At 37.5% G+C, this 24,266-nt stretch overlaps 1 protein-coding gene across 2 annotated transcripts in view; it reads right to left on the bottom strand.

Annotated features, from left to right (window-relative positions):
• Positions 1–24,266, bottom strand: part of SMYD3 (SET and MYND domain containing 3) — a 326,891-nt gene that overhangs the window by 64,547 nt on the left and 238,078 nt on the right. For both annotated transcript variants that reach the window (XM_015857596.3, XM_085543319.1), the window contains 2 exons: positions 6,767–6,834; positions 5,159–5,261 (listed from right to left, as the gene is read on the bottom strand). In XM_015857596.3, the coding sequence (XP_015713082.2) occupies positions 5,159–5,261; positions 6,767–6,834 (171 nt within the window). The remainder of the gene's footprint in view (positions 1–5,158; positions 5,262–6,766; positions 6,835–24,266) is intronic.

Genomic DNA, 24,266 nt, shown 5'->3' with positions numbered 1-24,266 from the left:
AAATGCAGCACAGTCTAAGCCATACTTCTTGCTCTGACAGAGAAACTTTTTAACTATTGGTATGGTGGATAGTTTCTCACATTGCTCATCCACCAAATGACGTGGACAAGATTTTCCCTCATCACTCCCCCTCATTCTGGTGGAGGGTTTCAACTTCCCAGACATCTGCTGGAATTACAATACAGCAGATAGGGAACAGTCTCAGAGGTTCCTAGAGCATGTGGGAGATAACTTTCTGACACAGCTGGTGAAGGAGCTGACGAGGGGAAGCAAAGTTCTGGACCTGCTGTTTGTTAACAGAGAAGGTCTGGTGGGGGATGTAAAGGCTGGAGACTGTCTGGGACAAAGTGATCATGAGATGCTAGATTTCTCGATCCTTGTTGATCCACAGAAGGGAGTCAGCAGAATTGCCACCTTGGACTTCTGGAGGGCGGACTTCAATGTCTTTAGGACCATGGTTGAGAGGGTCCTCTGGGGGGTAACTTTGAAGAGCATGGGAGCTCAGGAAGTCTGGGAATACTTTAAGGAAATTATTCTAAAGGTGCAGGAGCTGACCATCCCAAAATCACAAAAGATGAGCTGATGGACAAGGAGGCCGGGCTGGCTGAACAGAGATCTTTGGCTAGATCTCAAGAACAAAAAGAAAGTTCACGGTCTCTGGAAGAGTGGGCAAGCTACTTATGAGGATTACAGGTATGTGGTGAAGCTGTGCAGGGAGAAAATAAGGAAAGCCAAGGCTCATCTAGAACTGAGTTTGGCTAAGGTTAAGGAGAACAGTAAATATTTTTATAAACACATCAACAGCAAGAGGAAGGCTAGGGAAAATCTACATCCCTTGTATGCTGAGGGCAAATTGGTCACAAAGGATCTGGATAAGGCTGAGGTACTTAATACCTTCTTTGCCTCAGTCTTCAATAGTAAAACTTGTAACTCCCTGGGAACACAGCCCCCTGCACTGGTGGATGGGGAGGGGGAACAGAACAAGACCTGCATGATCCATGATGAGATGGTTCTGGACCTGCTTCGAAAGCTGGATGTTTACAAGTCCATGGGACCGGATGGATTGCACCCTAGAGTGCTGAGGGAGTTGGCGGATGTGGTTGCCAAACCACTCTCCATAATTTTTCGGCAGTCTTCGCTGACTGGGAATGTCCCGGAGGATTGGAGGCTGGCAAATGTGACGCCCATCTTCAAAAAGGGTCAGAAAGATGATCCTGGCAGATACAGGCCCATCAGTCGCACCTTGATGTCCGGGAAGGTTATGGAAAGGATAATCTCAGGAACCACCACGGATCAACTAAAGGTCAGCCAGGGGATCAGGCCTAGTCAGCATGGGTATATGAATGGTAGATCCTGCCTGACAAACCTGATTTCATTCTATGACAAGGTGACCCACTTGGTAGATTAAGGTAAGGTTGTCAACGTGGTCTACCTGGACTTCAGTAATGCCTTTCACACTGTCCCCCATAACATTCTGGTAGAGAAGCTGGCTACCTGTGGTTTGGATGGGCGCACACTCAGCTGGGTGAAGAGCTGGCTGGATGGCCGGGCCCAGAGAGTTGTGGTCAATGGAGTAGAATCCAGTTGGTGGCTGGTCACAAGCAGCATGCCCCAGGAGTCAGTGCTTGGGCCACTGGCTGAATATGAGCCAGCAGTGTGCCCAGGCAGCCAAAAGGGCCAATGGCATCCTGGCTTGTATCAGGAATGGTGTGGTGAACAGGACTAGAGAAGTCATCCTGCCCCTGTACTCAGCATTGGTGAGGCCTCACCTCAAGAACTGCATTCAGTTTTGGGCACCTCAGCACAGGAAAGACATGGAGGTACTGGAGCAGGTCCAGAGAAGGGCAGTGAGGTTTGTGAAGGGCTTGGAAAATCATCCCTATGAGGAGAGGCTAAGAAAGCTGGGGCTGTTTAGTCTGGAGAAAAGAAGGCTGAGGGGAGACCTTATTGCTCTCTTCTAGTATCTGAAAGGTGCTTACAGTGACAGTGGGGCAAGTATCTTCTCACTGATGACAAGTGATAGGACGAGGGCAAATCGCCTCAAGTTGCACCAAGGTAAATTTAGGTTGGATGTTAGGAAACACTTTTTTACATAAAGGGTAGTCAAGTACTGGAATAGGCTCCCCAGGGAGGTGGTTAAATTGCCATCTCTGGTTGTGTTTAAGAGCTGTTCTGATGTGGCGCTCAGGGATATGATTTAGCAGAGGGTTGTTAGAGTTACGGTGCTGTACAGCGATGTATAGTGACAATAATGGAAAGATGGTACAAGAGAGGTGGTAATAAGTATCCAAAAAGTTATTTAAAGGAAAGACTCACCCAATAGAGGCCTTCAGTCTTCTGGAAAATGCTGAAGCAATCTCCACCAAGAAGCAATCTCAAAGAGATGCTGCTTCAGTGGTGGTCAGCCCTTAAATGAGGTCTAAAGGGGGTGGAGTCAGGCTCCACCCCTTCCAGGAGCACAGCTAAATTACTCTCACCTGTGTTCCCACAGCTGACCAGAATCTCGCCTCAGCTGATTAATCAGAGGTTCAGGCTGTGATTACCAATTTCTCATACAGGTACTATGGTTAGGCTGTGGTTGGACTTGATGATCTTTGAGGTCTTTTCCAACCTGGGTGATTCTATGATTCCCATACTGCCATGTTGCAGTGGTCTTAATTTATGGTTCTTCTGTTGTTGTTTTTGTTTTGTATAAGCTACAGAATTTTTAGACAGAGGATTCTATAAGAATTTAAACTGAATTGTAATTAATGCAAATGGCAGGGGAAAAAGAAGTAAGTCATCTTGGTTTTGCAACAAGTCTCAAGGTCTTAGGGTTGTGTAGAAACATCTGTTCCTGAGACAGAGCTACGTAGGTCATGAGCAGGCTGTGACTTTTCTCTTTTGGCATTTATGATCAACATGACTTCGAATTCCAGGAAAATCTTATACATCTTTGTTGAAAATCCATCAAGAAGATATTTACCGCTGGTCATATGAACTTACAAATTTTATTTATATGCTTCTAAAACTTAAGAGGACTGCATGTTATGTGGCTTTCAGCAGAAAATATACAAATTTGCTCTAGCTGTACTCTGAAGTAGACATGAAGCAATGCACACATTTTGGAGCAGAACTCATACATCTCATACATCCTGTCTCTTGAGTACGACTAATTGATTTGAGCTACACACTAAACTAACCACAGCTATGCAACTTCTGATGGGAGAGTAGGCAAAATTAATTTACGTTTGTCTGTAAATTACCAACTAGATATAATAATTAACAACAACAACAACAAAAATAAAAAAGATAAAAAATTACTGGTGGAAGCCAATGGGAACTTTCTGCCTTCAAAAAGTATGCAATTTAATAGAACTGTAGTACAAAATCCAAACGATATACCCAATGTTTAATCTGAACTTCTATCTTGCAAAGCAAAACGCAAGGAACAGACGATTCTCCATCTTGACAGCTCTCAGTGTTTATGATGATCCCTGCAGCAGCATATTTTGCTTTATTAGAGCTTCAGCTCTAATCTGCAGTGATTATACATGAATCACACGTTTAAATTCCTATAAAAACGAATAGTTGTGACTCGTGATTTCTTAGTGTTTCGAGACTGTTAACAATGCCTTTGCCACAAAAGAGGACCAAAGAGGCTAGAATTTCTGCATGTGATTTTATAAGCAATTGGTTTTCCAAATACACAACACCATCAGATTTAGCACCTTTATTTTATAGGGATTCAAGACTAAATTTTCTTCTGCCTTATGAGTCCTAACTTCCTACTGCCTATTTTTTGACCCTGAATAAATTCGAATGCCGCACAAAAATTAAATTAAAACCCATTAAATGATACCTGTCCTCATGTGAAAAACATACAAGGCCAACATCTGTCCAGACACAAGACCAAAAAAGAAATGGAACAACTTCCATCAGGAATTTATTTTTTTTTTTTAGGTTCTTGCATCCATTTTCTCAGTGGTGATCAGTATAATTATTGTGTATAGCATCAATCCTCTAAAGTATGACTGAGGCACAAATATACTAACATATACTAACATACTAACACCCTGGGGAGACACTACAGCCTGTTTGTATTTTTAAATACATAACCCATCTTTGTGAATCAGTAAGTCAAGATAAATGAATAGTGTTTATAAGTACATATAACTTGGCTTGAACAAGATTGCCAGACAAAGTAATGGCTACACTCGCCGGCTCCGTGAAAATATATTGCATCCTATAAAATTTCTCATCAGAAAAAGTAAGCAAGCAAAAGCTTGGTGTTAGCTCTCTACAGTATTTTGCCTAAACATAAATTTCACCATTTACATATTTTGATCATAGAGAACGGATGGATTAAAACAAAAAGATCAACAACTATTTATAGGGAGGAAGAGATACTGCTCCCCAATTATAATATGTAAGTCCTTGAACTTCCTAGTCATCAAAGCACTGATGCAAACCGTATTTACTAGAGGTCATGATTATAAAATAACTAAGGGCTAGAACTGCATAGGTCATTGTTACATAGCAATTTACTTATATATTTCCTCTTCGCAGGCTTTACTAAACAAATTCTGCACTGCGTTTCTCTGACAAACATTTACATCTAAATTCTTTTTTAGCCACAAATGAATTGCTTTCAAAATAAAAACAAATGCTGTCTTAAAAACAAAGCTGTGAATAACTTGGAATCTGAAATCTCTTGTGAGAAGTATTTTGAAGTTTTTCCCACTGAAATGTCAAGAAAACAAACCTGGCATTGCTACTTTTGCTGCCAATTACAGGTTTACTACTATAGCATAGCTGCAGCCTGACAAATGCTTATTGTTGCAACGATTTGGTGAACACTACATTCCACTCAAATATTCTAAGTGTTTCCATCAGGGTAAAGACATTCAAACACAAACAAAATGAAGTGCCTAGAGGAGGAAAGGAGAAACAAGAATTTATCAAGACTGCTAGTGATTTATGGGAAGTAATGATTATGGGGCCCAGGCAGTGTGAAGAGATGATTCTATTAATCATTTTCTCCCTGATAGCTACGTGCTAAAAATTGGCACCAATATATCATCAAAATATTAAGCTGGTGGCCCTGCAGTCTGGAATTTATTTAGGGAGATGTCATTGTTGCAGGTGTCTGTGATGGAAGGGAGGACAAGTTAATTACCTCTTCGCCAATCTGGATCTCTCGGACGGAGCGAAGTAAAAGCTGGTATCCTTCAAAAACGATCACACAGTTTGGGTCACAGCTGTGATTCAGCAAAGACATGCTGTGAGAGGTGGTAAAGGGAGAGAAAGAAAAAAAAACTTTAATATACTGTCATTACTGTGGACATCATTTGGAAGTAGCTAACTATATTACATCTTAAATATCAAGCAATTAAGTTATCAATAAATAAAATCCCTGGTAGATGAGCTGCTCTTGGTTAGGGGAGAAAAGTTATTGTTTACCAATGTCTATCTTCAAACAGAAGCCATGTCTGAATCTGCCTTCCTTAAACTCTGGATGGAAGGGCACTTGCCAAGGATTTGGGAACTATAAGTAATAAGTAATAAGTAATAGTCTCGTGCGGGTTGGAAGGGACCTTAGAGATATCGAGTCCAACTCCCGGGATTCGAGCCTCTGTGCTGCAGAGCGGCACTTCTACCACTTGTGCCACAGGGGGGATTCGAAACCCGGGCCCTGGTGTTGCAAGGCGGCATTCCTACCACTTGCGCCACTGGGGCACACATGTGGAGGATGCGGACTTAAATTCACAATTTTCCCAACTCATAGTGATTTGAAACAGCAAAATTACATCTGCTCTGAATTAAACTGGAAAAAAAAACTTTAGCACCCTTTTGCAGGGCACCATTAAAGAACACTGCTACTTCCTTACCAGGCAGAAGCTTTTTAGAAAGCTTTCAACTAATAATAATGCTCCAAAATAAGGTTCATTTTCCCCAAAGTATATGAAAAGATTTGTTTCCATTTCCCTCTGAAATCAGATGACTGCCCTGTGCTTTTCATAACATTAATTTCTCTGTCCTCATAGCAGTTCTTCTCCTATTTTTATCACGAAGCAGGCCTCAAGATCGTGCCGTTAGTCAAATCTTGCACATATGACATTAGTAGAGAAAGAAACAATAGCAACAGGCCCCTTTAGATTCTGACAATACAAATCAACCCTAGATTCACACAAATAAATTAATATAGCAAGGTAAAATGTTCAGTTATTCATGTTCACCACTGATAGTTACAGTAACAGAATTCTATGAAGGCAAAGCCTTACCTGTTACATCTTTATTAACTAATACAAACAAGAATCTGAATACCCATTTTTCAAGGGGTTTACCTTTTTGCCTTACTTTCTTAGGTATGGTAATTAACTAATAAACACATTCAATCTTTTTCTTTTAATTGCCAATTTAGAAGGCTCTTGGTTGCAAAATATGTATCCTTCAAAGCAGCACAGAACATATTTCCTTTCAATTATTTAGGAAGCCTTAGTAACATGTTTATAATGTTAGCATTTATTGTTACTTAAAAATGACTACAATCTCCATAAAAATAAGGTATGAAGACACATCCTATTTAACTGTGTAATCAGAACCTTCTAAGAATGCTTTCAATTTGATGACTGCTTTCTATTCTCTTCTAATTTATTTGCATTTGCCAGTTTCTTGTTTAAACATGTTACCTGCTTTGATGGTGCTTATAGCTACCTCGGAAAAGAGGGAAAAAAGAAAAACCTAACATAGATTTTGCCTGTGAATGAAACAGTGTCCATGGTACCTGGGATATAGGCCAACACCAACATCCTGCATCTCTCCATTACTGATGGTGAAACAGTTACAGGTCACCTGTAAAAACAACGGAAAAAATCCAGGATTACCAGACTCATTTGGAAACCCCACACTCAAGTGAAAAATCTTCCAAAATAAAATGAAGGGGCAGCTGGTAATTGGATGGGAAACATTCAAGTCCAACACTGGTGCTCTTTCATTTAGGAGTAATCACATCTGGGACACACTCTCCTGTAAAACTGCCGTCAATTAAAGCAGAAATAATAGTATCCTGCAAAAATGTGGGGTTAAACACATGCAGAGGCCCTACTTTCCTGTCCAGAGGGAGAAAAAAAATACCCTACACAGAGTCTGAGAAGCTCAGCCTGAAGACTACAGAGCAGGTGACAGTGACAGCAGATGAAAAGAAGTGGCTGCTTCCATGTCAATATTCTACTGATGCCAGGCTGTCACAGACATTTTAATGAGTGCTACTGGAGCCCAACAAATATAGCTGTGTCAGTTTTAAAGTAGAGAGCAGCCTTGACTGTCGCCAATGTGATACAGGCACAAATACATACAAAGATGGTACAGTTCCCCATTGTTTGCTCTCTGGATATTTTGGTTTGCATATACAAGATCACATAAAACAAATTTCAAACTGTAATTAAAGATAAATATAAACTCTCATCGCAAATATTCCACTAGATATGTATCTTCCCTCTCACTCATACAAAATTAAAGTAGCTTTACACAGGAGTAGAAAAGAATAAAAGTTCTGTGCAAGGAGATAGAGTCAAACCGCAAAATAACAAACAGGAGTCGTCGTGTTCAACTTAGAACACAACTCCTAATAGACCTTTAATATATCAGATTGGTTTTGGGGGCAAAACAGATGACTTTTTTTTTGTTTGTTTGTTTATTTTAACGTTTTTTGTATTTTTACTGTTTGTTGGTCAGTTATCAATGACATACACAATACTTTATGCAGAAAAAGACTGCATATAAAAGAAAAGTCCCAGGTCTGTTCTACATAACATTAAATGCCATTTATTCTCTTTAGAAAAAAAAAAAAAAAGTTAGAGTATGATTTGGCAGTTCTAAAAATGAGACTGGAAAGTTGCAGTTTTATTCTGAGCAATTGCACAGAATATTAAATTTGCACCTCTATTGCAAAGAGGTGCACTGTACAACTTAATAGTACATATTGTCTTACAGAATTGACAAATTATTATTTATGAGAGCATTAACCATAAGGTGAGAATGAAATCCTCTTTCAAAAATCTCTCATAAATTCTGACAGCAACATTAATTCAAATAAAAGTATATGCAGTAGGGTTTATGTTATTTTAAATGGTTAGACAACTCTATGATTAGTCTATTATTTATATAACCCATTCAAATGTTCCTGTTAAATTACCAAATACATACATCTTAATTATTTCTGTCCAAATGGCATTGGATACAAAGTATCAGACAACTTCAGAGCAAAGATTAGAGTATTTCAAGTGGCAATTATACTAGCTCTAAAAATATTGACTTGATTTTGGTATTTATTGAAAAAATAATGCCTTCCAGGTAAAAGAGAAAGAAAGCCAGCTTATGTGGACCTTAGCTCTCTCTAGTGGATTATGAAGTAGCAGAGGTCAGACATTTCTTAGAAGTAAATGAATCCCTCTTCCTTGCAAATCTCCTACTATTACCATAATACTGTTTATATTTAACAATATGGAATTTTGATCACTGTAGAGTTATAGAGACAATTCCATTATTTTCTAGTAAAGGTACATATTCTACCATGTGAAAAAGTTTCACACACAGAAATCACAACATTTTCACTTTTTGCTTTTTATAGGGCATACTTAAAGAAAAACATGAAATGAACGGATGCTCTGAGATTCAGATATCAAGACTGTCTTTCAACAGCAGCTCTCTGTGAGGCACTTATTAACCTCCCTGTTTTAGATGTTTTCATGGTATGCAGTTGCATCCCAATATCCTAATGAAGTAGTGGAATACCATCTAATTTCAAATTATTTGCAGTTTCCAATATGAAACCGGGAATCAGAAGCATTCAGAGTCACATTTAGAAAGGCATGTAGGTACCTCAACACAGACAGAAATCTAACTGCTCCTATGAATTTTAGGCTACATCATTTTGCTCATAGTCTGACCAGATTAGCCTCCTAGCAGACAATCTTTCCCCGCTGTTAAATTCAAGTATGGAAGAAAATTAGCCAGTGATGCCCATGCAAAATGCAATACAGATGCTGCCCTTTGTTGTGGTTGCTTTCTGTCTGCAAGCGGAGAGAGAGAACATGAGACAGTAGTGAGAAATAATATCACCTATGGCATTTGAAATTCTGATATATGTTAGTCTCCACTGACAGTTTGCAACTGGCAATAGATAAACGAAATCTGTCAAAGTCCATCAACAGAGGGTTCAGTTGTTTGTTTCCTTTTTGATTTGTTGCGAAGTTCCTAAGAATCTTCTGAATAAACCCTATATTTCTGTTCACATACACTTTTAAGAGGTTTCTTATCTCTCAAAGTTACAGATGAACCCTGCCAAGGGGACTGCTGTGGTTAGAGTCCAACAGAGGAGTTAAGGTTGTAGGCCATGCCTTGCTTGAAACAAGAGTAAGAGGAATTTCAGTTACACAAATCCTGAAGAAAAATCCATTTTCTAGATTCTTGGGATTCAGCGTTGCTCAGACAGATGAACTGCAGTATCCAACATTGCTGAGAAGAGCACACTGGACACTGCCTATTCCAAAATAAGATGAAGAAATCAGTTATTGATCAAAACCTGCTGTACCTAAAAGTCAACTGACTCCGCATCCAAGAAAAAAAGAACAAAAACAAATAAAAACCCCAAGAAGAATAATATCAAACAAGCAATGCCTTTCTCATGTGTATTTCTGTCAGGTTTCATAATCACCCTGTATAGCCTTCTTTCTGTCTTAACAGATGCATCGTACTCCCAGTAAAACGATCTTCAAGGTTGTGATTCTTTGTGAACCCAGATTTTAAAATAAGGAAGAATAAACAACTCAGGGTAAGCTGCTGCTTGAGGATATGGTTTCTTCCCTACAGACACGTAGCCTTTGTCATCTTAACTTCTGCAGCATCATTTATCTTGGTTATTTAATTTATGTTTCAGTTCAACCTGTCCCTTCTGATTCCTCTAAACATTCTTTTCTGTCCAGTGCCATAGCCCTATAACTGCATATTCACATATAGAGACAGAACAGAGTATTCAGAGTTTGTCATACCCACAAATAAGGAAAAATGTTCACATACTTCAGAACTTCAAAGCTGAATAGTCAAATTCCTCTGTCACTTCTAAATTTTCTGAAATAACACATTTCCCAGTATGAGAACTGAGGAAAAATTCTCACAGAAGATTCACAGACTTTTTGAGTCTCCACAGGGCAACGTGTTTTTTTAGGACTCTCCTATAGTTCTCAAGACTTCACATCGTAGACTGATTGGCCATAGAATTCACTGACAATTTAAACTATCAGTCCTCAGTGCTTGAGTTTGCACTGTGGCAATAAATCTTGCAAGTTTATTTAAAAGGAACTGCTATGTCAAACAACAAACAATATTACATACACTGATGGATTTAAATAAAAGGACTTGCTCTTTTAAGAGACTGTACGTGTTTTAGAGAGGCATTCTGTACTCAGTAAGGTAGCCCAGGAAGAAGACAATCTTTCCCAAACCAGTGGAGACACAGCATAGTCCAACTGACCACTACTCTCAAACACAATTTATCAGCAGCAAATATAACTTGCTTCAATTTATTACGTTTTATTTCTTCTTTGAATGGCATACGGGAACTCAGTAATTTACTTCATAGGAGGTCTCTGTTCTCAGGACATTTGGAGCTACTGTCTGAGCAATTCCTGTGTTCAGACCCACAGTTCAGAAGAGAGACATGAAGACTTATTCTGGTGTTTTTATTTGACAGAGGAGTATGCAGTTTGGGAACATACTCCACTATGTTTATGTTCATTATTAGGCCTATCCTAATTTTATGCCCTCCAACTGATTGGAATAAGGGAGAAAAGAGAAAGAGAACAAATTTGGATTGGTTAATGCCCGCTCCTCAAATCAAATTACAGATACCAGGACTAATAACCATTTTATCTCTACATATTCCTGTACATTACTAGAACACAGTGAGGTTGTTCTTATAATATACATAAGTAACCTGCACAAGAAGCACTGTAAACAGTATTCTTAAGAGACTCAATCATTAGTTAGGATGAAGGATTGGACAGTAAATGCTGTGCAAGGCGCACGGTATCTCAAATGACAAGCCCCAGAGACCTCCTAGAGCCACCATCCCCCATTGCAGCTCTGTACTGATATCTTTCCTATTTGAGGATGAACAGATACCAGGCACAGATGGCTGACAGATCTCAGATCTCCTAATGACTGCATTTGGCACACAGAGTGCTAGAGAAACAGTACCAAACACCAAACAAGGCTCAACAGCAAATGCATGGCATGCCGCAGTAGTGACAGACCAGTTAAGCCCCTGTTTGATGTCTTTCATTCAGCTGCTTTTAGCCAGAGTCCACAGCATCTAGGCAGGCAGAGAGTTCCCTTGCTCTGAAACCTCAACTGTATCCAATACACATGGTATTGGACAGAGTGAGAAGCATTAGATTGGCTTTCAGAACATTTTATCTTATTTAGGTTTTCAGACTAAGGAAATCAGACAAGCACTTAACTGCGATACAAGCTTAAAAGCCAAATTTTGCTGTAACACTATGAAATTCAGAGAAGTTATGTTTCTTTTACATCAGGACAGAATTTACAATTATTACATTTTTCTGCAAAACAATACATTTTTACCTCTTGTGCCAAAACATCAAGGCTTTGGTTGAATTTGAGATGACTACATCAGAGCTGCTTAGAGCAAAGATGTGTATTTCCATCTGTTTTCTTAGTTTTTCAACTTAAGTAATTCTCCCAATCAACTGCCAAAATTTCAGATCTTTTTCTTTTTGTAGTCCTAGCACATAAAAGTGGTACAGAACATCAGTTTCCCTTGCGGAAGGGTGTCAACACCTACAAGCCAGTAGACCAGATAAATTTGTCCTGACATTAACAGATGATTTAATGCAAGAGTGCTTCAGGCATCCGTTTTTAGAACTCAGCTAAATGGTGCAATTTCAATTGGAATGGAATGAAAATAGGTCATGGCAAATTACCTTCTCTCTTCTTACCCGACGCATACTTCTCCAATTCTTCAAATAAAAACATTTAGCTAGGTAGCTAAATATAGTTGATTACTAAGAATTTCAAAGCTATCATTAGTAAGATAAATGTTACATTTGCTATGGGCAATTCTTTTGTAGTGTGTGTGTAAGATGCAGTTACTAACTCAAGAAATTAAGATCTTCAACCTGAAACATGGAGAAACATTGCACTTTTTGGGTAAAATTAACTATCTTGAAGCTCTGTAGAACTTCCATTAAAAATTCTGCCTTCTCTGTCCTGTTTTTTTACAAATCTCTACTTTGACAACAAACAGCAAATCTCATGTTCCTTTTGTTGAAATCCTAACTTTTTATCCACCTCTGCAAATATTATTGTTACTTCTTCTTGAGACAAAACCAAAACGTACCTATTTCTGGAACAGAGCTGGAGAGAAAGAACTGGGAAGCCATTGCTGGATCATATTTCAGTATGCATGCAGCAGTAGGCATTATTAAATGGAGTGGAGGCATGGCATCCTTCTCCCTTATTTTCCTACAAGTGGTTCCTTTCCTGTGAAGTGGCACAGAGTTGTTACCTTCATTTCATCAAGCCGCTGCATTCCCACTTATTCAAAGTGAACTATTTGCTTACTGGATTTTATAAAGCTTCATGGGTGGCTGGGAGTGGTTAAATGGCTTTGTATTTTTCTTGCCTTTCTGTTTATCTTCATCACAGAGAGTAAATGTTAAATCAAGTATGAAAAATAATGGTGAGATTCAGCTATGGTTGCCACTGTGAAAATGACATAGGCAAAATAAGACATAAATGTATTAATCTTGTATAATTCTAGCTAACAATACAGTGGAATAAACAACTAAATAATCTCCCTCCATTACCCAAATGATTTCATCATACCATACTCATAACTGCTTAGGCAGCCTGAGTTAGATGAGATGAAACCTAACAAACCAGTCTAAATATTTCAGGTTTTCCTGACCATATTCTTACAGTTCCCATACTATTATTTTTCCTTCTGGAGGTGTCTGATGCGTAAGGCCTTCAACTATATTTATCTCTGGAAGTTCATTGATAAATCTTTGATTTGTTGAACTTGGTGGATTTTTGCCTCTATTTTCTCCTACAGACTACATCTGTTTCCTAACAATGTATTTTCAACTTGGAAAAAAAGAAGATAAAGCTCTGGATAGAGCTTTTCATATAATTTCTTTAATATTACCTGCAACAGGAAATTTCTGAAGGCATGAAAGCTTGAGAATTCTTTAAGAGGGAGAAAACTCAAAATGAGAAGGAAAGTGAATTCAGTGATCTCTTCCAAAATGTGATCTCACAAATATTTATAATTCTTTAAAAACATTTTTAAAAACAACATACATTTAAAATTGGATTTTTTCCCCAAAAAGGGCAATAAATGAATAATATACATAAATAAATGAGTCCATTTAGAAATGTACTAAGCACTTTGAGAAATTCCGACAATTATTTTTTTTTTTTAATTCTTTTTTTCTTAAGCATTATGTGTTTTCTTAACTTTCTTCTTGCTATTTTAGATAGACCTCAAAACTGACATAACTGGGGACTTTCAGAAATGAATCTTTTTTTCTTTTTTTTATCAGGGTGAAAAATGCATGAAAGGAGCTAAAGTCACTACATGGCATTGTAAACTTGTATATGTCCATGGTCACAGCAAGCAAGGCTTACTACATACAACTTACTCTGTTTCATATTAACCAAATGAAATCACAGTTTTATGTAAAGTTTGGATACCTAGGCCCAAAAGAATGCTCATATAACTGACAGTTCATTCAGTTCCTTACATTATCCTTACATGCTTTCCCAACAGGTTAGCAACTTCTTTTGTGTTGACATTCAGTTCTATAAAATGGACTGCTGTTATTTTACAAAATCACTAAAGTGAAACATAAATATATCCATAATTTATTTTGTAACCTAGTCCTATCCAACAAAGTATTAATGTTACTGCTTTTAAAAACTGGTTGACTAGATATACTTCTATGTAAAGCTGTCTCTGTCATCCATAATTTATTTTGTAACCTAGTCCTATCCAACAAAGTATTAATGTTACCGCTTTTAAAAACTGGTTGACTAGATATACCTCTATGTAAAGATGTCTCTGTCAGATATCTAAGCCCTTCCTCCTGATTAAAGATTTTTAGAAATTAGTAAATAAGGCAGTTGCAAATATGCTTCCTTCCAGATAGCTAGCAGATCAATCATCTGCTGAGAGCAGCATTTTGAATTACACAGAAAACAATAATTTGAAAGCTCACAAAATGCCAAAGCAGAATTTCATAAAATACTTCTAACATTTGTAAGTTTGTTAGCAATTTATTAGTAAAAATTAGTACATTATGCCTGCAAAATGCAGGTAAACTCAACCTTACTCCTTTCTTCCCAAAATTATGCATGAACGGCCAAATGATACTGACTGAATGTATTAAGACCAGGTGGCAATGAGAAGTTTCACAGAACAAAGTAAAACTGAAACAAAAAGCTCACTATGTTCTTAACCTTGAAATGATTAAACATCCAGCTGATTGCCTTATTAAGAGCACTGTTACATTTAAGGTAAAGATGTAATGCATACACATCAAATTAAAACCAATGTAGCAATATTGAGGCCTGAATAATTCAAGTACTCACCATTCAAAGTGTTCATGGACTTTTGCAGGACACATGAACTCTTACTTAGTATATAAAAAAAATCAAATCCACAGGGCTTTCCAGACAGACTTTTTGTTATATTTATCCTACAACTCTATTCTGTTGGGCTATTTCAAACATTGCTCTACTCAGGGAATAGTTTCAATAATTTAATTTTTGGAATTCCACAACACTGGACATGTTTAGTCTCAACAGAGGACATACGCTTCTAGTTACTGTGAGGATAGCTCTCATGCTTATGTCACTAGTTTCCTTATTCTCATAATGTTAGTCCAGAATTCCTGGACAATTCTATGTGATGATAAAATAAATGCAGCCAATGACTTTTAATGTAACTGAAGACAATTTGCTAGCATTGTGTGCTATATGAGACCATACTGGGAAGTAACAGAGTAACTCTGGGAAAAAAAAAAAAAAAAAAAAAAAGCATTACTTCTTTGGAGCTGAGGGTGCATTTAACACCAAGGATCTAATTCAGACCAACTGAGAGCTTCATTTCCCATTAGCCAGGGTAAGGGATTTTACTTGAAGAGGCTCTGGGTGCTAAAATCTTTTCCATTCAGAAATGCCTGGATAATTGCTGCAGAGCAAGGGCTACAGAGGAAGCTCCATTTCACATTTTCTTTGGTAGAAGATAGCTCTTAAATTTCCCAACAGGAAGAACCATGGCCATAGTTTGGGTGAACAAGGCTTGAAACATTCACAATATCTGTGCCCCAAAAACTAGTAGGAGGAAATATCAGTATCCAATCCATGGGGACGCCTTAGAAGTGCCATTGCTTCAACAGAAGAGAAAAAACTTCCAATGTACTGTTCTACCTATATCTGAATAGATTTTTCCTTTAAAATAGCATTTTTCTTTATTGTACCAAATTAGTAGTGCAGATGTTCTGTACTGCTATTGTACGCTAGGAAGAAAGATAATACTTGAAAACAGCATTAAGCTACACTTTCATTAAACTAGTAATTAGATAAAAGAAATTACAATGACTTACTGCAAAATAACCTCATAAATTAAGTCCAAACACAGAACTCCTATCAACGTGACTTCAAACAATGAGCTGATGAACTGCAAAATAGTTACATATAATTTTTTAAGAGCACCACTTGCAGAAGGAAAAATGCCATATTCCTATGCATGAACTCATAGTATACAGACTTCAGCTGGTGAGAAAATCTATATTTCTGCTTCCAGAGAGAGAGATGCTGCTTGAAATGTACAACCAGTTGCCTGTTTCCCATGAATGCAAGGTCAACTTGAAATTTACTGGAAGACATTTAACTACCAAAAAACCCCCAGTGCTTCAGAGGTCCTCAGGATTTTAGGTACACTGGGAATTAGCAATTTTCAGGACCTGTCTGCACAAAGCTGTAAGCAACCTGCTCCAAGTTCAGTGTCAGCCTAGCTTTAAGCAGGACATAATAAGATGACCCCCCCAGATTCCTTTCAACCTTTAACTCCATCTGCACTGACTTCTCACATGTTCATATTTCAGGCTCTATGTATGTAAACATAAATATCATATCTATATACTTTAAGGAAACGTATAGTCTTACTAGAACATTAAAAGCCTGATTTAGAGGAAAAGAAACTGAATCAGTTTATTTGCCATTTTCTGTGATATTTTCTTCATACAGTTTGTAACTAAATAATCCATCTAAAATCCAGAATATTTCTTCTTGGGAAAATCAGAAAATTGAAGGTATCAAGAAACTTTCAAGCTTGTCTACAGTTCCTGTGTGTCCAAAGTTCTTATCTACACACTAATATCAGCCAATGACTTTATTGATTTTCTATTGCTCCTGGTATCCTTCTTTTGGAAGGTTATGTAATAGCGTAAAGAAAGTTGAAAACCATTCTAGCATGACTTTCTTTTGGTTCTTGGAAATCAACTAGAGAACAATAATTTTGAAGTACTAAGCAAGAGTACAAAGAACAGATGGAAAGATACCTGAAAATAATCTGCAAATACAAACTATCTTCCTGTAATTCAATGAAATAACATGAGATTCTAATTTACTTGCTATCCAGTGTATATGCATGAGTACATGAAGTAACAAAACTTAAATTAGGCATTGTAAATAGTAACAGTGACGCTGAAAAAAGACTCTTCCTCCACAATTACATTAATTGCCCTTACTCTATAAAGAAAAAACAAACAAGCAAACAAACAAACAAACAAAAACCCCAAAAAACCACCTTACTATTTTATTTTGAAGCATCTTTGCCAGATGCCTTTGAAATAGAGAATTAAAGGAAGGTTAGACAAACATGATCTTGAGCTCACCATTTAAATGCTTGTGGGCAGCTAATTAAAGTTCACAGACCTGTACGTAGTTGCTGTCTACAGGAAATTCTTATGCCAAAGAAAGAATTTTCTCCTCACTCCTTCACCTTTGCCATTCCACAAACTCACTAGCAAAGAAGCACTTCATCTCCTGAGAGCATTTCTGTGATGAACAGAACTACATCTATATGAGGTGAACCAAATCCAACAGCCAGGAACAGAATCTGTCAACTGCTCAGAAACATGACTTTAGCAAGTATTAATGGGTAAGAACACATGTTAATACAAATAAGCTAGAAACAGAATGATCCATCTGCTGGACAAACATTCATTTATATATATAAAAGCAATGAAAATGATCCCTTAGGGAAAAATTCATACTTCTGAATCTCTTTCTGCAAATCACATTGACAATCCTCTAGTTACACACTTGCTATTTTAAACAAAAGAGAAAGAACCCATAAAACTACTAAAAACTACAGAAGATAAACCAACCAAAATATAGGCTCAAACAGATAATTTGCTTCTTAATGATCATTTATCAGCAGTTCAGTTATGAGAGGAGTGTAGAAGACATGATAAAATTGCAACCGAGACCTACAGAACTCAAATTCCACAATCTAACAATTTTTTACAATTATTATACATCTCAATTTGCTCAGCAGTTCCAGGCGTTAAGCCAGCTCTGACATACCATTGGCCTACACTGTCATGCTCTCAAAGATGCCAGCATGACAACAAAAGGAGAAGCAGTGCTGCCTCTGCAGCACTGAGGGCTAAATTGTGCTCCGTGAAGCTGAAGCTTCACCCACCTCTTGCTCTCAAGGTGCTCGACTGCAAGCCATGTTCACCAGTTCAGAAGAATGGCCTCTTACTAACAAAGGATGCTTTGTATCCGCCAGAAAACTGACAGTATTTTACCGTACATCCTATGAAAAGTTCATTCATTCACTTGGGTATTGAGGTTCTGGTTTACAATGAGCTGTATCTAAAGACCGTGTATTGTGATGATTCTAATATAGGTAACATTAACTAAACTTATTTAATTGAACAACCAGTTCATTTTCATGCTGAATCTGTCCAGTGGGAGGATTCCCAATCCAGAAGACTCAGAGACTGTCCTAGAACCTGTGCAAGAGATGGGAATGTGACAGCAATAACTATGTGACATGGCTTTTGTGTACACTGCTCATTGAAAAAATGAATCATTGAGTAATATCTGGGAACATTTAATGAATGCAGAAGTTTTTTACCAGAGGAAGTATGTTAAAGTGAGAAATCAAGCACAGCACAATGAGTTTTGGCATCTATTTTGGATAATCTCTTTATATTGCAATACTCCCATGAGACCATGCAGCAACAGCAAAGGGCAAGAAAGCTGTCAGGACTTCAGGAAAGCTGCATTACCATGGGCCAAGTGGGGAGATGGAAGTAAGGATAGTTTTGTGAAAATAATATTAGTGATTGAACCTCTACATAAAGGTCTTATTAAAAAAACAAAACTAACAAAAACAATTCTCACAAATCTGTCTCAAGGAGATGCACTAAAATAAAACTCACATTTACCGACACTTTTCTTTGCCATATCCCTGTGTACTCCAAACACACTCCAGACTGCAAACATACTATCACATCGTTCTGTGTTTGCCTAAAAAAGTCATGTTACTTAGCCACAACGACACATTTTGCAAACCAAGTATCCATAGTAACTAACTGCACAACAGAACATGAATATTTATCCATTTCAAAATTATTCACAAATGAAATTGCTAGATATTTAAATAATAAACATGCGAATCTATACATTTCCTTCATTCCATGAAAAAAAAAGTATTTATCCTAATTAAAGCTGAGCAGGCCATTTTCAGTATTTATTCTCCAAAAGCAGCTTTTGCCTTTACCTTTGGAATGCTTGAAATTAAGTGATAAATCTTTCAAAATTTATTCAGAACCAGTTCAAATGTTTCTTTCTCATTACTACTTTTGAACTTAAGGAACCAGTTGTGAACAAAGTAATAAAAACACACTCAAATACCAGCAGTTGCTAAGTATGAAAGCACACTGGGTGACTGAAAAGCTGGAAATACTGTGGCTTAATATTGTTATACTGTGCAGCACAGATGCTGGATGTAGATCACAATTCCAAAGGTAGAAGAACTCTCTGGAGAATAGCTTCATACTAAAATAGCACCAATTAATGGAACAATAAATGTTGGGAAAAGTTCATTCTTTATTTTTTAGCCCACACAAATTGTTACCCAAGAATCCTGAGAAGTATGATTTCAAGTATTTTGGGGGAATATTTTTCTCCCATCATTTTCAAGTTACTGGAATAATAATTCCTTAAATGCTTTCTGAGTAGAATTAGAATCAAAAATTAGTAATGCATTCAAACTATAAAAGCAAAATAATCAAATATTGCATTATGTAGGGAGGGAAGAAAAGAACCTTTTTGGAGAGTCTTTTCTCATTACAGCTTCTCTTGTATCTTTCCTGCTTCTCCTTTTGGCACTTACATTGTGTAATTACAAGTTGAGAACAGAGTTCGGCAGGCATAAAATATTATTTGCATATATATTTGTAGCTTTGTATTTCTATTTACTTGAGGACATCAAGCAATATATAGGCATTAATTAGTTGAGCATCATTACGGGACAGTGAAGAAGTGCAGGACTGAATCACAGAGGGGTTGAATGTAACACCACAGCCACACAGCAAACCAGCAGCAGTTGGATGTACAAAAGAATTTTGATCAGTGTCTTTGAGTGTATTCAAAAGGTTTGCAGTTAAATGGAGAAAACAAACAAATGAGCTCAGTGTTCTTTGGAAAGTAACAGAAGCATAAAATCCACAATTGAAATTGGATTTCTGGCTTTACATTTCTCTGTGGCAGATGCTGATGGACCGTGCTGCAGGCACTGTATTGGTAATGTTATGCCAGTTAGGGGGCTGTGTACTATTTCATGTCCTCTGTCTCAACTGTGTAATACTGTGAAATCAGCTGGTAGCTCCAATGCACTTCTCTAGCGTGTATTCAGTCTGCATTTGCTTTTATTCATGCTGATTACAGCCTAGCTGTTAGCTGCCACTGCAGAGTACATTCATCATATAGCAAAAATTAAAGTAATACGAAAAGGGTAGAGGAAGAAATCTCTTCAGCAGTCAAAATTTATATAGCAGCAGATTTCTTTGTAAACCTTAATCATAAATCCATGAGGGAGAACCCTGTTGAGTCAGGGATGACAGCAATCAAACTACCATAGGTTTTTCCCACAGTCCATATTGTGCTCTTCCTATGAAGCACCATTCACCCCAACCAGCATTTTTGCTTTGGCATGGGGAGATTAGCACCTGCAGCACTGAGGGTGAATGGTTGCCTGCTGTGAGGAACAACACATGTGGGCCGTGCTGTGTAAGGGAGAAGCAGTGGTAGGGACTGCCCAGCCTACGACCACAAATACAAATAACTCTGCCAGGGCAGGAAGGTTTCCATCATCAAACTTATCAGGGCTACAATTTCATAGTGAAACCAACACATCTAGAATGCCTTTTGTCATGTCCTGTTAGAATTCAGGTTCTCTAACCACTCTAACTGGCAGCTGAAAAGCTTTGTGTCCACTTCTGTCTTCAATAGAGCTGACAAATGCATCTATTCCCAGGAGCAGAGAATTTCTGGGAAGGGCCTTCACCATGATGGGCACCAGGAGGCCCTGAGGCAGCCTCTATAGCAAAGTGTCTACCATTAAATTTAAAAGAAATAAAATACCTGTTATCCTAGAAAGCAAGAGAAGTATGCCTAATATGTGTACAGCATATAGTGTCAATCTAGAAAAACAACGCACATGGGAAAATAATGCACATAGGAAAACATTCAGTATTACTCATTTTCAGTCGACAAATAATATGAGCTGTTTTTCTTGGAGTCATTGAAAGTGCACTATGAAATCTCTGCTATTTGCCACTCTCAGGGGACCAGGCTGGGACAACGATATAACTTACTTCTATGAGTTGCTTTGACATTAGGGCCCAGCTAGAGATTAATTCAAATATAAATAAATAAATATATATATAGTCTATTTTGGTTTCAGAACACAGGCACACCCATTTGTTAAATTTTACATCATAGCTCAAAATTTAATAATTTCAACAAATTTCTGGTGCTCTGAAACCATCACAGATGTTTTGAAAGGCATGCATGCTGTTGTTAAAGCATACCATGGAGCTTTCCATGAATAACACCAAAAGAACAAGGCTCTTATTTTATTTTTTTCATCTTAGGAAAATAAGACAATTCCCATAGAGAAATGTTAAAATATGCTACACACAAATCATAGCCTCACCAGAAATAGGAGTTTTCTTCCCTAGGTATGGCTCATAAGCCACAATAACAGCACCAAGTAAAGCACAAGCAGAAATTCTTGCATAATTCATGTTACTTTCAGGTGACCTCTCTTAGCCCTCACACAAGACACAGCTGAAAACAGCTCTGTAGACGACATGAATTTGAAAGAGCACAAAAGCACTTACATTAGCAGAACAGAACCTTAATTATACATTAAAAAGTACAATTTTAATGAAAAAAAAAAAGAGTTTTGAGTTAGATAGCACTAATATAGCTATATGTGAAAAGTTTTGGCCCATCCATCCCCTGAGGTGCTTGCAGTACTTGACCGGTTCCACAACTGATGTATATCAGTACATTTGAATCAGACCAGATGATTCTGTTACAATTTATAACAGTACAGTATCTCTCAGACAGTGACAAAAATTCAACATAATTATGGAGGGACTTGGTTGCTTTATTGGTAATATTCAATACTCTACACAGACGCAACTCATTTGTTGAATTCTTTTTGCCTGAGACTCACTCTCATTTTGACACTAATCTCTGTTAAGGTTGGAATGAATTAAACATTATCACAAGAACGAAACTGGCAATAACAACATTACTTGGTAACGATTCATGATAGCATCCTTTTTTAATGTGCAGTAGTACATTTCTCAACATGTGAACTCTCTGCTCTGAGAAAACTAAAAAGGAAACGCAAACAGCTCTCATATGGACTTTTAAGAAACGTCATCAAAATGATCAAATAAAAAATGTAGATTTATCACAGGGGCCCATGACTTCCAAAATAGCTTTTACAACCAGCTAACTTGCTGTCTTGAAACTTAAGAATGATGTTCTCACGCTTATCTCAGACTGCGTGGGTGGATGAATGCAATCAAGTGCCTGTGAACCTCTCAGTAAGATACATCTCTGTTCTCAGGCGCTAACAAATCTATTGGTTTCTAAACCAACATGCCTGATGAATGATAGAGTTTTCACCGTCAGTTTAAATATTCAGAAGAATGAGAATAATTATTTTCTAGACGCAAGCCAGATACTACCTCTGTCTAGGCTTTTAATACGTCTAGCTGGAGTCCCACTTTGGCAGCACTTGCTGTAGTGTCTCAGCACCGCCTGAATGTCAGCCTGCACTCCACACCCTGGAAGACCATTTTGTCCCCAAAGCTGCCCCATCCAGTGCATTTCTGCTCATGGTCCCCTTCTGCAGATCTCTTTCTTCTGTTTAGATCTCTGAGGCTACATAGTAATTCACGATTACTAAGAAAACCTGTGCCTGTGTTGAATGGTATGCCTCACTTTGGGTAAATGAATACTACGCAAGCATTCTGGCTCATGCCTTGCTCTTCTTTCTAAGGGGTATAAACATTACATAGACTAATTTAACAAAGAAATATTAGTACTTACAAGAAAATTCCCCTGTTCTTTGGCAATTTGTCTGTTTTATCATGTTCCCTACTGGAATATAAGCACGTCAGCATCTACCAGTTCATCGACTTTAGTAAACAGAGAATTCACAGGTAGTAGAGAGGGTACAGAGGTCACACTGCTCTCAAGGGCAGAGTGCTCAATGCCTGTGCCAGAGCCACTGGCCTGCCTGCTGTATTGTCATGCACTTGTGCTGGAAAAAGAAGAAAACGACAGCAGTCTGTAGTGACATAAACACCCCCTGAACAAAATTTGTTTTCAGAAATTCATTCTGAGAGTCAAATACGCACCCCTGTATTGACAATTTCAGACAGTTAGTAACAATTTCAAAAGGGAAATATATATATATATATATATATAAATTACCAAGGTATTTTAAAAAATTAATCGTATGGTAAGATCAGAAAATCATGCACCACACATTAACTTAAATTAGCCATTTACCTGACATGAAATAGGAGCATGCAGCAGTCAGTTACTGCAACTCAGCTCAAGGGTGGTAACTTCTTAAGACATGCTAACTTAATCACTTACAATCATCTATTCATAATTCTAATTTACATGACATTGCTTCAGCAAATAGATTACGCATGTTGTAAATGACCTGAAGGGATATTACCGTATTAGTTAAAATTATAACAATGCAAATTAGGACAGGCCTTTGGCTATACATTCAGTCACAAATCATTATTCTAGTGGAATAGAACGCAGAATGTAAAACATGCCAATAGGACTTCCAGGGACTGTGCCTCATCATTAAAAACATACCAGTTACTGCTTCCCCAAAATTATGTGTCAGAAAACAAAATAAACTATAATTTACCAAAAAGAAAAAAAAATAAAAAAAGAAAAAAAAAAGAAAAAAAAATTCAGTTGTCATGAGAATAAATGCTACACACACACACACATATATATAAATTCAAATACTGTCTTTCAGAAAAGAATGAGAAATTATTTGTATTTCTCTGAGCATTAATCTTGCTTCCTACACCTTGCCCTGTCACACTCTGTTTTCTGCAGCAAGCAAGCCCTGAGTCAAGCTTGTAGCCAAATCTCTTGGAATGCAAAAATTGTTCATCTGGAACAAACATACGCGAACTAAATGTTAGTGCCTGAAATGCATCTCAGCTGCAAAGCAGAATTTGTTGACTTTGATTAGACTGTCTCATGTGTTTGATACACAGCTGCCAATTTCTCATACACTGTTTTGTTAAAATGTAGGTCTATGTGAAAAAGATATCAACTATTTTGGATAATTCTATCTCCCATTGTTTATTCGTAAGAACAATGACCTTCTGTAATGCTTCATAACCAACTGTTATTTTCAATCAGTTAAGCAAAGAAAACAGCAGTTTTCCTAAGTGCAGCTCTACAAGGGAGCAGCATCTTGAGTGACAGTAAAATTACTACAGATATGCCTATTGTAAATGAAGTATTCATCAGTGAATGACTTTTTAAACTCAATTATACTTCCATACATGAGGAAAAAAGACAAACAGAATAAACATCAAACATTAAGTGCTTAA

This window comes from Coturnix japonica, chromosome 3 (assembly GCF_054131305.1).
Source record: "Coturnix japonica strain WE chromosome 3, WE-NBRP24, whole genome shotgun sequence".
In the NCBI taxonomy this organism is placed as follows: domain Eukaryota; kingdom Metazoa; phylum Chordata; class Aves; order Galliformes; family Phasianidae; genus Coturnix; species Coturnix japonica.
The sequence above is the reverse complement of the archived record's forward strand: the minus strand, read 5'-3'. Positions and strand labels throughout refer to the sequence as shown.